The 16553-nt window shown below is 56.6% G+C and overlaps 1 protein-coding gene across 1 annotated transcript in view; it reads left to right on the top strand.

The window, feature by feature from the left end:
• LOC105865993 (tyrosine-protein phosphatase non-receptor type substrate 1) overlaps nucleotides 1–16553 on the top strand; it is a 42441-nt gene that overhangs the window by 10252 nt on the left and 15636 nt on the right. Inside the window, exons 3-5 of the mRNA XM_020281769.2 lie at nucleotides 8749–9105; nucleotides 14312–14629; nucleotides 15206–15538. Coding sequence (XP_020137358.2) covers nucleotides 8749–9105; nucleotides 14312–14629; nucleotides 15206–15538 — 1008 coding nt within the window. The remainder of the gene's footprint in view (nucleotides 1–8748; nucleotides 9106–14311; nucleotides 14630–15205; nucleotides 15539–16553) is intronic.

The raw sequence follows: 16553 nt of genomic DNA, 5'->3' as shown, positions 1-16553 counted from the left end.
TCAGCCTCTCTAGCCCTCACTGCAGGCCTCAGTTTCTTCCTCTGTAAAATGGGAAGGCGGGAAGGAGGTCCGTAGGCGGAGGAGGCACCCGTCCATAGAAGGTGGGTGCCGTCAGTGTCCTCTGCCTGCTCGCCCAGCCCCTTCTGGTCCCGAGGCCTGTTAAGCACGAAGCGTGTTTGTTTGGAGCTCACATAGACTGACGGTTCTCTCCTCGCTGCTCTGCAGGCAGGGTCACAGGGCGGGCGTCGCTCCATCGCCTCCTGCTTCTGTCTAAACCCAGAACAGGCTCTTGAGGGCCTCTGGCTGTCCTTGCCAGCAGGGTGCTGGGCCCGCTCACAAGCCCCTTTCTGGAGTGGCCTCGTGCACACGTGGGGCAGAGCTGGTCCCGCCTCGGAGAGGATCCCGAACCTCTCAGGCTGAAGGACGTGATCATCTGTCACCCCCTTCACCTTACATACCCGTGGTGACAGCTGCCCGCACTGAGTACTTACTCCGTGCCAGGCTGGTCAGCCCGTTTCATCCTCAGCGTCCTCAGCGTCATTGTCATTGTCCTTATCATCATTCCCATTCTACAGAGCAGGAGCCCGAGTCCAGGGGCTTAAGACATTTCCTGGAGTCTCGGGGGTAGCGGAGTTGGAATCCAAATCAAAACATACCTTCGACAAGCCTGGGGAACAAAATTCAGTCCCTGCTGTCACAGGACATATAGGTAAGTCTAGGGCAGGGAAATGGACACTAAAAAAGTTAAGAAGAAAATGCACAGTATGGCAGGTGGAGAGGTACATAGAAACATAAAGCTGGTGAGGGACATCGAGGGGCACAGCGTTCTAGACCAGGTACCCAGGGATGGCCTCTCAGATAGGCCTGAAGGCGGTGAGGGAGCCAGACCCGCAGACGTCCAGGGCACGCGCAGACGTCCAGGGCACGAGAGTGTCCGGCAGAGCGATGGCAGGTGGCCCTCTGGGGAGCGGAGAGTCTGGCGTGGTGGAGGAAGAGCAAAGCCGTGGAGCCACAGGACCACCGTAAGGATTCTGGGTCTCATTCTTGAGTGCAGTGGGGGAGTGTTTTGAGCAAAGGAGGGATGTCCCCTGACTTAGGGTCAGAGGCTCCTCTGGCTGCAGGGGACATGGGTCGCAGAGAGGGGATGCGGAGGCGAGGAGGCCAGTGCGGAAGCCCCGCCAGGGTACAGGTGAGGTGCTGGGGCGGGGCTGGGGAGGGAGGGGCTCAGAGTCTGGCCGGGCCTTGGAAGTCGAGCCGGCAGGATGCACTAAGAGACGTGCTGAGGGCTCGGGAGGAAGAGGAGTCGAGGAAGTAGTTCTCGGTCCAGCACTTCTGACCACTGAGCACTGGCCTTGGGGAGGGAGAGGGTTGTATCTCCTGTTTACGGGGGAGGAAACGGAGGCTTAGAGGACAGCGAGTCTGCCAAGTCACCCTGCTCGGGATCAGACATACAGGTCTTCTGGCCCCAGAGCCCGAGCTCCAGACCGTCCCGGCGCCCTGGGAGTTTACCTGCTCTGGGGGGTGGTGGGGAGGCACTAGGGTCTGTCCTTTCCCTGCAAGGATGTGGTACAGCGCCCGGTTCTCTGTGTGGCCTGGAGCAGGGGCGAGGGAGAGAGCACCCGAACTTGCTGGGCCCAGCCCCCAGCTTGTGTGGACCCACTGGGTCCGCATTCTTACCAGCTGCAGTGCAGGTAGCAATACAGGGGTACCCACCATGGCACCTGGGTCATCTCCACCCAGTGGGTTTGTCTGGTGGTGCCAGCTGAATGCTCTTAGTGATGGCCTGCTCTTCAGATGGGCAGCCAAAACCATCTTTCAGGGTGCTAGATTAGCCCAGTCCCAGGCTAGCCCCATCCCAGCTTGCTCACAGCCAATGAGCATGTTCCACGGACTTTCCCCTGGTCCCAAGATTGTGCAGGGCCCTTTGTCTCACCTCTGTGTCTTTGCTCACATGGTAGTTCCCTCCTCCTGGAATGCCTTCCTTCACCCTGGCTTCTGTCAGCCTTCAGGACCCAGCTCAGGGGCCACCACCTCCAGGAAGTCTTTCTGGATCTCACCCTCTTTTAAGATGCCATTCTAAACCTCTTGCAACACCGATCACCCTGTGTGTGGTCATTGCGTTGTCTAGCCTGCCCCACAGACTAAGGCATTCTCGAGGACAGAGGCCTGTCTTACTCAGCTCTGTGTTCTGTGGCATCTAGGATGGGACCTAGAAGAGTAAGGTTTGAGAGGGCATGAGTGAATCATTCTGACTCCAGAGGGAAGTCACTATCTAGCCATGGCTGTTGAGCCCTGAGCTCCCCACTTGGGAACTGTGGAGTACACATAGCCATCCACTGGTACAGTCTCCTCCAGGAATCCAGCCCTGGGTACCTCCTGCCTGGGTCGTGAGCCCCAGCAGGGCAGTTCTGGCTGGCCTGTCCCCCGAGGTGCCCTGTGGCTGGCACATAGTAAGCAGGTGCTCCGGAAAGGTTAGCACCTCCTATCAAGGGCAGGAGCCTGGGCCAGGTGCCACGCAGTGCCTTGCGCACCAGGAGCCCATGGTAGAGTGGAGGGAAGTGTCTCTGTCACCCCTCCTCCTCCTCCTCTCACCACTCTGTGCGTGGAAACTCACACGGCAGCGGCATCCGTGCCAGGCGCGTTTCCAGCTGGTCACACTCCCAAACACTGGCGTAAGGACACACGGGGTGCACACAGTGGTCCCCACACGTAGCTGTCTGCTCTGTGTCAGTGCACATGCCCTCACGATCACACTCACACGTGCATCACTCTGTCGCACATGTGCCCACCCGGCACACACCCGGCACACACCCGACACACACACACACGTGCATGCCGCTCCTACACCCTCCCACCTTCCCACACACGCCCCAGCCACCCACAGTGCAGACGCTCCTGCTCCTGTACGCAGTTCACACCCCGCACCCGTGCTCTCTCCCCCCATTCAGACTCGCTCCTGTGCTGCTCTCTGACATGTTCCCGCGCACACACCATCTCTTTCACACGCTCACACTGCACACGGCCCCCTGTGCCTGCCCATGTGTGTTCGTGTGTGGTACTCCGCACATCCACGCGTGTATGTACACACTGCTGTTTCACTCTGTGTGTGTACTCTTTCACGCATACTCAGCACACTCATGTTCACATGTTTTGTGCACTCATGCACGATGTCCTGTGTGTATGCTTTCTGCACACTCTAGTGCACTCATGGTCGTGTATTATAGGCGTATTTGCACGCTCCTGTACTACGTGCTCTTGCACACAGCATTAAATCACAACGCAGAAGATACAGGGGGCAGCACCGGATGAGGAGCTACTGCCTGCGAGTGTGGAGTGATAAACTGCAGCCCCCTGAGGATGGCAAATAATGATCGTGGTTAGGGAAGGGGGAGGCGGGTGTCATTGCAGCCACCTTAGAATGCTCAGCCCCAGGCAGGCACTGCCAGAGCCTCCCAGGCCCCAGGGCTCCTTGAGTTTGTGGAGACCAGAGGGGTGGCACATCCCCGTGGCTCCTGTGCTGGTGGCCGACTGCTTCTGGGGGACAGGCAAGCTCCCATGCAGTGGCAGGGAGCACCCGCCGGGGTGAGTCTGGCTCTTGGGAACTGTACTTGTCAGCTTCGTTCTATCCACGCGGGTGAGGCAGGCCCCTGGAGGCTCACACCCAGGGATCGCCTGGCCCTGCCTCCCTCCCGCAAGCTTCGCTTCTAACTTGATTTGTTTTTTCCATTAGAAAAGCATCTATGCTTATTTTTTCACTTCTTATGAAAATCGTTTTCATCTTTTCTTAATCTCAGAAGCCACACATGAACATTCCTTTTAAAAAGTGAATACATTTGTCTAACCCCAGTGGTCTGTTCCCAGCCCCCATCTTACCGCATCTCTCAGTGGCATTTGACACAGCCACTGATCACACCCTCCTGGGCCAATTCAAGGAACAGAAAGGAGACAGTGGGGGCAGCGGGTCAGGGAGGGTCAGAGATGGGGTTAGAGGTGCCAGCAGGAACCATTTGCCTAGGGGCTTGTGTTCATTCCAAATGTAACCATTTGAGTGATTTCTTCAAAGTCTATGTCCACCCCTAGCGTGCAAACTCCAGGAGGCTGGGGACACAGCCATTCCACAGGGCACACAGCCCAGGGCCTGGCACATGGGAGGATCCAGTGATTCGTCACTGACCACTCCACGCCATGGGCTCCACTTGTCCTTGGACACTAGCTCCTCTTACAACAAAGGCGCAGTTGCCACCTTACCACACCCACTGTGCTGCCTTCTCCCCTTAGAAAACGTATTCACGTGTTTTGTTTTATTGCTTTTGTTTTATTTTATTTCCAAAAGCAATAAATGTTAGCTGCAAAAAGACTTCAATATATGTAACATATTACTTATTATTATATAAAGTAATAAGAAAACATGCCCTCCCCCATACCACCCCAGTCCTCTTTCCCAAATGTAACAGACTGCAACATTGCAGTGTTTATCTTATCATCCTAGACCTTTTTCTCTAGACGTGCAATTGGTCAGTCAGCCAGCAAATATTTATTGAGCATCTACTCTGAGCAAGCACAGTATCAGGAGCTGGGAAATAGCAGTGAACAAAACAGACAGAATCCCCGGAGTTTTTCAAATCATAGACACATCTGTAGCATACGTATTACATGTATCAGTTTTCTTAAACTAAAGGAGATACTGTACATGTTCTTAAGTTTTCATCCAGTTTGGAGAATCTGAAAAGTACCCAAAGTAGAAGGAAAAAAAAAAAGAAAAACCCATCAGTTTTAGATTCGTGATCCCAAAAGAGTTGCATTTGATGGCTTTGGATAGTACCTTGCAGTTGCTTATATATAGTTTTATTTTACAAAGTATGATCATACAGGAAAGTACAGTTTTCCCTTCGTCTTTGTTTCTTATACAAGTAATGCAAACTAAACATAAACAAAAGCAAAATTCTATGTAGATCTTACCGCTCAAAATTAATCATGGATAATCCTCAATGCCACTTTTGCCCCCAAAACTAGAAGTTTGGGGTCACACTGAATCTGTTACTTGGCAACTGACTCCGATCTTGTAACACATTTCCACTGTAATTCCACACCATCCTTTCCATAGCTGTAGACTTGGCCGTCAAGTGGATTTACCATAATGGGGTCAACCCATCTCCTTTCCCTGGATTTTAGGAAACCTTCAATTTCTCATTTTTATAAGAGCGCTTAGATTAATAAAGCAAACTGTTTGCACATATCCTCAGTTATCTGAAGGTATGATTTCACATTGTTTTTCTTCACTCATATTTTAACTACATCAAAATGTTGATTGCAGTTACCTTGGATGATATTTTATGAGATTATTGCTTTGTTTTTATACTTTTTTGTTTTCTCTAAATGCCTTGCAATGAACAGGTTTTATTTGCATAACCACGATATTATTTAAAATTACACCATGCAAATTTCTATATTACCACGGTTTTTATGGTAATGACTTGTTATGGCTGCCTGTAATTCCACGTGGGGGATAGGCCGTAATTCACTTAACCATCCCCTATCATCGGCCGTTCGGGTCTCTTTCCAACTTCGGAAAGATCGTTATGCAGGAATGTCACTCCACATCTAGGGTTATATCCTTGTGGAACAGCCCAGCACAGGCTGGTGAACAGATTTCACACCTTTGGTTCATCCTGCCAAACTGCTTTCCCCGAAAGGATGTTCCAATTTCCACTCCCACCAGCAGTGCGTGGGAATAGCTGCCCCGCCGTCCTCCTCTCGCGGAGACAGTCCAGGCCCCTGGACAGCCTCGCCCTGCCAGGAAGGAAGGAGAGAGGAGGAAGCGGTTTGGTCAGCAATGCCAGCGCCATGACCCCAGGCCCAGAACTGCAGGAGTGATTTTTAACAAGCCCGTTTCCCAGAACAGAACCTGCCGAGAAGAAGAAAAGCAAGCAAGCGAGAAAAAAAGTCTCTGCTGGAAAAAAAACACACACATACACAGATTAAAATAATATTTGGCACTTACGTCGCACTTTTAAAATTCTTCAAACGCTTTATAAACACTAGCTAATTAATTAAGCTGCCTAAATCTGGCTGCACTTGGTGGAGAGAGCTTGAGAGGAGCTAAAAAAAAAAAAAAAAATGGGGGAGCCAGCCCTACACAACTCCAGATTTTATTGTCGCCTGCCCGGGGTGTGATTACAGGCCTCCGGCTGCACCACAAGAATAGCCCTGCTCCGACATGCCGCACGCCTGACTCCGCAGCCGCCCCGCCTCCCCTCCCTCGCTGCTGACTCACGCACAGCCCTGGGTGGCGGTATTGATAAGGATGGGAACTGCCAGCGGGCTGGGCCCGGGCTCCAGCCTGCACCCTCTCCTGGACTTGTGGGTAGTAGCTCCAGTTAACAGATGGACCAAGAGACTCAGAGAGGACATTTGCCCAGGGTCACGGAGCACGTGAAATCATTCCTTCCTTCCTCGGTTAATGCATTCCTTCAGCACGTGTTAATATTTATGGAGGAGCCAGTGTATGCCCGACACCGTTCCAGGCAGGAGGTTGGAAAAAGTCCCTTGTGGATCCTATATCCTTCCTTAGGAAGATGATGATCCAGAGAAAATCAAATATATAAATAATACAGCTAGGTGATACTAGTAGGAATGGGACTGAAATTTAAGCAGCACCACGGTCCTCGGGACTGTGCTGAGGGTGGACGCTGGAACCCCACTTTATGGATGGTGGAATGGGGACCCTAGGAGGGTGGGGACCCGCGCTGTTGCCCAGGCCTGTGCCTCCCCCAAGCGGCATTTCCAGTTGGTCCAATCTCCCATGCTGAAATGCAGACCCATCCGGAATGTTCAGTGCTGCTGGCGCTGCCGCTGGTGCCCCAGGGTGGCCACCTGCCTCTGAGGGCCTTTCACACACCTGGCCACCAGCCCACCCCTGTCAGCCTGGCTGACGCTGGCCGAGCCCCTGCCCACCGAGGGCTCTGGTTTCTTCCTGTGCCATGAGGGTCAGGCACGCTGCAGCTGGCACTCGGAGACTCCACTCACCTGCGTGAGAACCGGGCCCTAAGGGAGACCCCTGGCCAGCGTCAGAGCTGGGTGAGACTGGGAAGGGGGAAGAGGCAGGGCAATGGGAAGATGGCCCTGGGACTGCCACGGTGAGGGCAGACTGGGGTCTGTGAACCTCTCGTTCCTTGGGTGCCCCACCCCTGCCAGCAGAGTGGTGCCAGGCCACAGGCTGGTGGGCAAATTCGCAGGGTCTCTCCTGCCCAGCCAGAGCTGGAGGGGCTGCTCGGGGCATCTGCTGTAGCCCTGCCTGATACACAAGGCAAAGCTGGCCCAGCTCAGGGTGGGACACGGCCACACCGAGGGTCAGTGCAGAGCCCATCTGGGGCCCCTGTGTACCAGGCTGCCGCTCCTGCCTCACCCTGCTCTCCCCGTCTCTGTCTCTCTCACTCCGTCGCTCTCTCCATGTGTATGTGTTTCTCTGACGTCTTTATGATCTGTCTTTCTTTTTTTGTCCCCTGTACCTCCGCCGTGTTCAGGATCTGGGCGCTGGCTGCCTCGCTCTGAGCTGTTCCCACTCGGCCCCGAGCATCTGCAGCGTGTCTCATGGCAGCCTCATCCTGCCCGTCGTCTTCCTGGCCGTGGTCTCCCCAGTCTGGCTCCCCGGGGTCCCTGTCTCATGTGCCCCTGTGGCCTCTGATTTGGGGCTCGGGCCCCTCCCCAGGGCCAACCTCTAGGACTCCTTCCAGCTGCCCGGCCAGGAGCCCCTGAGGCCGGGGCTGGGTCCAGCGCTGTGTGTCCCCATCACCCAGTGGGGACATCAGTGCTCACAGGGGCATCAGCGAGGGTCGGTGGGAGCGAAGTCTGGGCAGCAGCCCCCTCCCAGTTTATTCATTATCTGTGTAACAACAGTCCCCCGTGCCCAGCTCCGTACCTGTGACCTCGTTGTCTGAACAAAGCAGAGGCCTAGGGCTGTTCCACCCATCCTGTAGGTAAGGAAGTAGCAAGGCAGTTCCATCCAGGTCCGATAACTCCGAAGACCAGACGCTTCTTTCTGCCACTGGCCTGGCCTGGCCTGGGCTTGTGTGGACCTCTCGGGGATCCCCCGAGGTGGGGTCGTAGTCAGTATCCCACCGATGAGGAAACCGAGGCTGAGAGCAGTACAGGGACCTGCCCAAACTCAGGGCAGCTCTAACATTTCCGCGGCACGTGCCAGTTGCCGCACACTCTCGCAGGAGTACCCGCTGGATCTTGTCAGTCACCTGAGTGTGCCCCAGGGTCACACGGCTGAGAGCCACTGAGCCAGGACTCCCATGCTCTCCTGCCTTCCCGCTGCCCAGCACAGCTTCCCCACTCGGGGCCACCGACTGGGCCAGGCTGGACCCCGAATCTGAGGCCTGGTAGAGCCCCACACCCTCGCGCCTACCGCCGAGCCTTTGCCCGGCCTGTTCCTCTGCCAGAAACACGGGTAGGTTCAGATTGGGATTCCAGGGTCCAGCTATGACTCTTCCATAGAGGGCTCAGCCACTCAAAGCCACACTAGTTATGTAACTTAGCCCTGTGTGCCTCAGTTTCCTCGTTTGAACACAGTCTGATGTTACAGGATGGTTGTGAGGGTTGAATGAAGTGACACACGCGGTATGCCATGCTCAAGGCCCACCCAGGGTGTGCACACGGTCAGTGAAAGTCGGTGTTGATAAATGCTTGAGCAACGCACAGGATGACACAAGGAGGAATAAACGGCTGCTCTGTGTGTCCCTGCAGGGGCGGCAGGAGAGGAGGAGCTGCAGGTGCTCCAACCTGACAAGTCGGTGTCGGTCGCAGCTGGAGAGTCGGCCACTCTGCGCTGCACCGTGACCAGCCTGGTCCCCGTGGGGCCCATCGAGTGGTTCAGGGGGACTGGGCCAGGCCGAGAATTAGTCTACAGACAAAAAGACCCCCAGTCCTCCCGGGTAACGCCTCCTACAGAAGGCACGAAGAGGAACAACACGGACTTCTCCATCCGCATCAGCAACATCACCCCAGCGGACGCCGGCACCTACTACTGCGTGAAGTTCCAGAGAGCATCTCCTCACAACAGGGAGCTGAAGTCTGGCCCAGGCACCGAGCTGTCTGTGAGTGGTGAGTGCAGCGCGGCCCCTTTGTCCTGCGGGCTGGGCCAGTGAGTCAACACTAACGCCCCCAGTCTGCGAGCCGCACTCAGGTGTGCTGGTGCGTCCTCATGCTCATGGTCTGATGTCACCCTCTGCTACGCAGCAGGGACGCTGAGGCTGGGGACGTCATGCTCCTTGCTCCAGGCTGGCGGCTGGGGACGGGCAGGAAGGGCTGAAGGGCTCTGCCTGGCCTCACCGCCCCCGCCCTCCCTTCCCAGTCTGGCCCAGCCCTGTGGTTCCCCGGAGGAGGGAACTGACACAGTGAGTGACTTGCCAGTCCCAGGCCACACCTCGCCCGCTGCCTCCAGACAGCGCTGTCCCGCTCAGGGTGGCCGAGTCTCCTCTTCATGCAGCAGACACTGGCCGAGCACCTACTATGCGCCGGCTGCGCCCGGCTGCGTGGAAATAGCAGTGAGCCCGCGCCAGTGCTCCTCCCCGGGAAGCGCAATCCCTCCCTTCCCATGAGGAGAAACCGTCCGGGGCAGGGCGGGGGAGGGTCTGGTTTCCGTTATTTGGTCGTCTGAAACATGTCACTGGGAAGGCCCCTCAGAGGCGCAGGCCCACTGTGGACCCGGTGCCCTGTGGGAGGAGGTGCGGGGGCGGGCGTTCGCTGTGGGTCTGCGCAGAGAACTCTCGGGTGACTCAAGGGCTGGCTCACATGTCACAGAAAGCTTCGAGTAGAGCTGGGTCGTCTCAGAATGTCCCCCACCCCAGGGAAGACGTCCCACATGTGGTGACTTAGGGGTTCCCCTGTCGAAGCAGCAAAGATGCTCATTCTGGGTTTCCTGCCAGAGGCCTGGGATCCTCGTCTGTCTCCTGCGTCCTGGAATGTCAGCACAGGCCGGACCTTCAGGCCACCCAGCCCAGCCCCCTCTGCAGAAGGGGACCCTGAGGCGAAAAGATGACAGAGGCCTTGCCCAGGCTCACAGGGGCCGTTAGTGACGGGATGGGGACCACAGCCCAGATCTGACTCCAGGCAGCCTCCCTCCTGGCCTGGGGAGTGGCTCTGCTGTGTGGCGTTGCAGACACTCCATGGTAGCGACATGTCAGAATGTACTTTATACTCTTCTACGATGGATGTTACGTTGTCCCCGTCCTCGGGCTGGGTGGATGGCCCTGCGCACCCGCTGTCCTGCTCAGGCGCACCGTGCCCACCGGCAGTGGCCTTGCTAGGTCAGAGGCCGTGTGCGTTTTCACTCATGTGGCTATTACAATACTTTCTGTTGGATGTCGTGGCATTCAGGTTTCCCCAGAACCCCGGACGCAGGCAGGAAGGCGGCTCTACCCTGAGTTGGCAGGTGCTGCCGTAGGAGACACAAGTTCCCGATGGCGCCCTGCCCGGCCATCCCGGCCAGGAGGTGCTCAGCGTGGCTCAGAGCTGCCGCCTCCCTAGGGGCTCAGCGCCTCGGCCCTGCCGGCGGCCCCACGGGTGCCCTGGTGAGACGGGGGAGGCGGCGGGGCCAGGGAGCGGCAGCTGTGCCAGGTGCTGTCTCCTCACCTGCCATTTTCTCCTGGACCCAGTGCTGCGGGGGAGGGGCCAGTGCTGCCCCTTTTTCAGATGAGGACACTGAGGCTCAGAGAGGGACCTGACCCGAGAGCAGAGACGAGAGCCAAGCTTTCAACCCCGCCAGCCTGACCCGCAGCCCGGACTCTGCAGCTGGCAGCCGTGCCGGCCAGGGCGTGGGTAGAGGCTGCAGCCTTCTCCACCTGAGCCCTGCGTCTGCGGCTCTGCAGCAATGAGCGCGGGAAACAGCCCAGGTCCTGCGAGGGCGGGAGGGGCTGCGAGCCCCTCGGGAAGGTCCTGCAGCCGCCACGTGATACACGGGAGCTGCTCCCGCGGGACCCGGCTCGGCAGGTGGAGCCCTCGGGCCCCTTCCCTGCAGCACCGGGCAGCGGGTCCCTCTGCAGCCGCAGCCCCGGCCACGCGCTGCTGGCGCTGGCACTAAGGACGAGGAGGTGAGGCCTGTCCTAGAGGGGCCCGTGGGGGCGAGAGTTTACATCCTCCCCTGGGCTGCCAGGAGCCACCGTCCCCCGTTTCTGGCCACAGGACACCCAGGCCTGGCCCCCAGGTGGGGGCTTCTCCCCAGCGGTGTGTAAGTCCATATGTCAGAGGGAGAAGGCGGGGGTCGTGTCAGGGCACTTGCTCTGCTGACAGATGTGAAGGCTTGGGAGGTCAGGACATGCCCACTGGGACACATGGGGACAAGGACACAGTGCTGTCATTTCAGCCTCGGTTTTCTCATCTGTAAAACGGTGACGATCATGGACTCCTGTAGGAGAGTGGAAAGGGTGTGAGGTCCTCTCTGTAGATCTCCGGGCACATCGTAGGCACCCCCAAATCTAGGGGTCCTTTCAAGGTTGTGTGACCTTGGCGACCCGGCTCCCTTTGCTGAGCCTCAGTTTCCCCACATGTAGAATGTGAATGATTGTCCCAAACCTTCCAGATGTCACGGGGGTACAGTGAGCCGGGGAGAGAAGAGACCTCAGTGAGCGGTGGGGGCATCTTCCCGAGGTTGTGTGGTCTTGGGCAGGTCTTAGCTTCCCTGGAGTCCTCAGTTTCCCCATCTGTGACATGTGATGGTCATGTCACCCTTGGGGGTTCTGTGGGGACTGGAGGGGATGTGTGCAGAGCCCCGGGTCGTGACGTTGGGGTCATTATGAGCATCCATGGCGCCATGGCTAGGAGAACGGGCTGGAGCCCAAAGCCTGGGCCACGCCCCAGCTCTGCCCCCGCCCAGCCTGTGACCTCAGAGGAGGCCCTGCACCATAGTGGGCCTCGTGTCCTCACCTGTGGGTGACAACAGCGACCCACAGAGCAGGGCAGGGCCCGAACGAGTCAAATCCATCAAGTGCTCAGGGCAGCGCCCGGCGAGCAGTAAACGTTCAGTGACCGTGTGCCGCATTACGCCGGAGCCCTGAGACTGGGACGGGTCCCCTTCCTCTCCAGGCCTCGAGGATAACGGGACGGGCCGTGGTCGGGTGGCTGTCACTCTGGGCTGCTCTTTAGAATCACCTGGGAAACTGAACGAAAACAATCCCCAGACTCAGGCTCTACCCTAGAAACGCCAACGTAGGTGGTGTGGCAGGGCCCGGGCATCTGGCGTTTTAGTGACTCCAAAGACTGACATGCAGCCAGGGCTGAGGACCCCTGAGAGAGGCCCTGAGGTCACAGAGGACAAGCCGGGTCCCCTTCCCAGAACACATGTCCTCCATGGTGCCAGGTGTGAGAACAGCTGTTCCAGGTGTGGGGCTGCAGAACTGCACGTGCTGGGACAGCTCTTTGGAGGCCACAGCGGCCTGGCCAGGACCCCCAAGGAGCAGGCGCGGGGCCCTGGGAGGGAGCCCGGACGAAAGTCCTGCTCGGACCCAGCCTCGGTGGGGGGAACCTGCCCGTCTTGGAAATGCCCGAGTCCACACTGGCACTGGAATCCCGCACGCTCCCGGTTCAGCCCCGGAGCCTCCCTGCCACGACACGGCAGGGTGTCCCTGAGGACTCTGTTCCCTCCTCCCTCCAAAATGCGTCCGGCTCGTGTCAATGGGATCTTGTCCGTGTTTTGACAGCCAATTGGCCAACCTCGTTTCCCGAGGGGATTGTTCAGGAAAGTGGGGAGACTCTCACGCGCTGGTTTCTGTCCGGCCACTGTTTGGTTTCGTGGCAGCTGCGGGGAGCAGGACTTGGGACTTTACTTGGTGTTTCCGCTCTGCTTTCTTCTGATGCCTAAAGAATAAAGGTGTAGTTTCAGAGCCAGTGGGGACCAGGTCTCATGATAACAGTCATAGGAGTTCTTTATTAAGCACCTACTGTATGCCAGGCTCTGTGTTTGCATTTGTCCTCACTCATCTTGCCAGGGTGGGGTTTTTATCCACTTTGGGCCCTTGGCCAGCCGGGCCCCTCTCTGAGTGTCATCCTAAAGGTGCTCAGACGAGGACCCCTCTCAGGCATGGGGGAGGATCACAGAGCTGGGGGCACAGAAGGGGCAGCTGGTGTCAGGCTCCCAAGGAGAACTGATGACACCTTCCCATCCATTTAGGGACATCCAGGCTGCTGTGTCTTTATGATGTGACTTCCTCAAGTGACAGCCTCCTTACTGTGCCCTCAAAACGTTTGATGGGTGTTGGGGAGCAAGTGAATGTTTACAAATGCAAATATGTGTAATGTGCACTTCCTGGAGACTTGGAGACTGCTGTAGAAGGTGCAGGGTGACAATTAGCAATTTGGAGACACTCTTAGGACCCATGGGGTGGGGGAGAAACTGCCCTTGTTGTTCTGAGTCACCCATCTGTGTGCTTTCAGGACAGAAAGTGCTTTTGCCTGCTTAGGTTTCTTGATTCTCTGTCTCTTATAATTAGTTAACAATTAAGAAATTAAACACCTTCAACTTTCTCAGCATTCCATGATCTTTGTTTTCCATCTAAATCTGACCCAAAAGAAGACCACAGGGTTAGAAAAGCATCACTTTGCTCTCTCCCTTTCAAATTCAGGGCATGACACAAATAGACCCTTCTGGAATATTTGTGGAAAGAATGAAAAATATAGATTAAATTCATAAATACCTTAAGGGAGAACTCTGCATATAAGTGGAGTCCGGGTTAAAGATAGGCCTGTGGTTACTTTTGTGAAGCATCTTCTGTGATTTATCCAAAGCAAAACTGCCTCCATTGCCTCAGTTAATCCTCCCTGCACCCGGGGAAGGAGAAATGCTGCTGTCCCATTTCACAGGCCACCCCTCTCATGGGCTGGCCAGCTGGTGCCAGCTCTCACGGCAGTGCCACTTTGCCACTTGTTCCTGGCGCTGACTTCTATGATCACTCTCTGGGGTTGGGAGGCGTCCGGGGAGGCCGGCTAGGAACAGTTAATACCAAGGGTGAGACCAATCAGTAACCTTGTTCCCGTGCCGAGAGGGGTGGAAATCACCCTGTGCAGAGAGAGGGCTTTGAACTCAGGCCTGGAACTCCCTCTGGGCCCTGCCCCTCCTCCCTGTGTGTCCTCCCTGGTCTCTCCCCTCTGGGAGCCTTGCCCCCTGCTGTGTAGAGTGAGGACAAGGACACCCCCCACCAGCGTGATCAGAAGCACTAAGAAATACCGTCCCTGAAGGTCCTTGACGGCGTCCCACACTTACCGTTTGTGACGGTCATTGCAATCATGTCTCCTGTTTGTAAATGCTCTTTTTTAGCCAAACCCTCCGTCCCTGTGGTCACGGGCCCTGCAGCAAGGGTCACAGCTGACCAGACGGTGAACTTCACCTGCGAGTCCCACGGCTTCTCCCCACGAGACGTCAGCCTGAGGTGGTTCAAAAACGGCAATGAGCTCCCAGACGCCCAGACCGACGTGGACCCTGAAGGGAAGCGCGTCTCCTACCGCGTGCGCAGCACGGCCAGGGTGGCGCTGAGCCCCAGAGACGTCCACTCGCAGGTCATCTGCGAGGTGGCCCACAGCACCTTGCAGGGGGCCCCTCTCCGCGGGACTGCCAACTTGTCTGAGACCATCCGAGGTAGAGCCCCGCCCAGCCCCCCGCCCTCACTTGCCTGCCAGGCCTGCTCCCCGCCCAGCTCTTGCTCTGGGGCTTAAACTGCCTGGACCCTAATTCCCACCTTCCCGCCCACCCACCACGTGCCTGGGTGTGCCGCTCTCTTACTCTCGCTCTGATGGCGCCTGCAGGTGAACGCCCACCGCGTGCCGAGCACCCGCCTGGCAGGTGCGTTTGTCTCACCAATAGCAGCTGCAGTTACCGAGCGCCGGCTGTGAGCCAGGCCCCGTGCGTTTGGCAATTTCATCTATTTTGCCACAGTTGCGACATTCTGACTGCGTGCTGGGTTGTGCGTGTTGATTTCACTCATTATCGCCCTAATGGTGCTACCAGTCCTTGACCACCTACTGTGTGCCCAGCATTGAACTTAGTACTTTCACTCATATGCAGAGAGTACCTTCCATGTTTGAGCACCTACTGCATGCCGGCCACTGTCCCGGGGGGTGCCCGGGCCCTGGTGGTGGGAGCTGAGTCACCTAGCCCGTCCCCTGTGGTCTGCTTGTGCCGTGAGGTCAGCGCTTCTGCCCTGTGCTGTTTCAGTTCTGCCCACCTTGGAGGTCACCCAACAGCCCACGATGGCAGGGAGCCCAGTGAACATCACCTGCCGGGTGACAAGGTTCTACCCCCGGAGCCTACAGCTGACCTGGTTGGAGAACGGAAACGTGTCCCGAACAGAAATGGCCTCGACCCCCATAGAGAACAAGGACGGGACCTACAGCTGGACCAGCTGGCTCGCGGTGAACTCATCTGCCCACAGGGAGGACGTGAAGCTCACCTGCCAGGTGGAGCATGACGGGCAGCCGCCGGTCAGCAAAAGCCACGTCCTGGTGGTCTCCACCCACCAGAAGGAGCAGGGCGCAGGTGCCACCCCTGGTGAGGCTCCACTGTAGTTGACCCAGCTCTTTTTACATTTTATCTCAATTTTATCCTGTTTTTTAAATGTTAAAAGTAGTGTGTGTGCTTATTATAGAATAATCTGGAAGTCTGTAAACATAAGGCAGAATTTTAAAGTCAGATCAGTTCCCCCAAATTCCACACTCCACCAGTCACCACTGGTATGAGTTTGGTGCACATGTGGTATCTGTTGACATAAATATATATTACGTGAGGAGAGAAGGGAGGGAGGGAGATGACCTGTTCATGCCTCTTGCCTTCTTCACCTGACAGTCATTATGCCCCTGTTTCTTGTTGGCCTACCCCCTCCTCCCTGCTCTTTCTGACTCTGCTTGGTTTGCCAGCTGCCACTGTGAGTCTGCTCCCCTGGGAGTGGGGTGGGGCAGTCAGGGTGTTTGCAGCTTGTCTCAACTGCAGTCATTACTGCAGTGAAGGCCGGGCACAGTGGCTCATGCCTGTAATTCCAGCACTTTGGGAGTCCACGGTGGGAGGATCCCATGAGACCAGGAGTTCAGGACCAGCCTGGGAAACATAGCAAGATCCTGTCTCTACCAAAAATTTTAAAAACTAGCTGGGCATGGCAGTGTGTGCCCGTAGTCCCAGCTACTTGGGAGGCTGAGGCAAGAGGATCGGTGAAGCCCAGGAGTTTGAGGTTGTTGTGATCTGTGATCATGCCACTGCACTCTAGCCTGGGCGACAGAGTGAGACCCTGTCTCAACAAAACAAAAACATTAACAACCGAAATACTGGAGTGGACAACCTTGTGCATATTCCATCCTGCAATCAACTATTTCTGTGGGTGGGACCATCTCCCAAGGAGCTTTTCTAGGCCAAACACATACTCATTTACAGCGAAAACACTGCTGTCTCCTGAGAACATGAGGTGTCATTTCCTCAGCCCCCTCCAGTGTGTTGTCGGTGTGTATCTCTCTTTGTTCAAATGGCAGCCCCTGGTTGGCATTTCAGTGCCACCCTGGAATGTTCCATCACCTGT

Source organism: Microcebus murinus, chromosome 16 (genome assembly GCF_040939455.1).
Source record: "Microcebus murinus isolate Inina chromosome 16, M.murinus_Inina_mat1.0, whole genome shotgun sequence".
Taxonomy (NCBI): domain Eukaryota; kingdom Metazoa; phylum Chordata; class Mammalia; order Primates; family Cheirogaleidae; genus Microcebus; species Microcebus murinus.
This window is presented reverse-complemented; position numbering and strand designations above follow the sequence as displayed.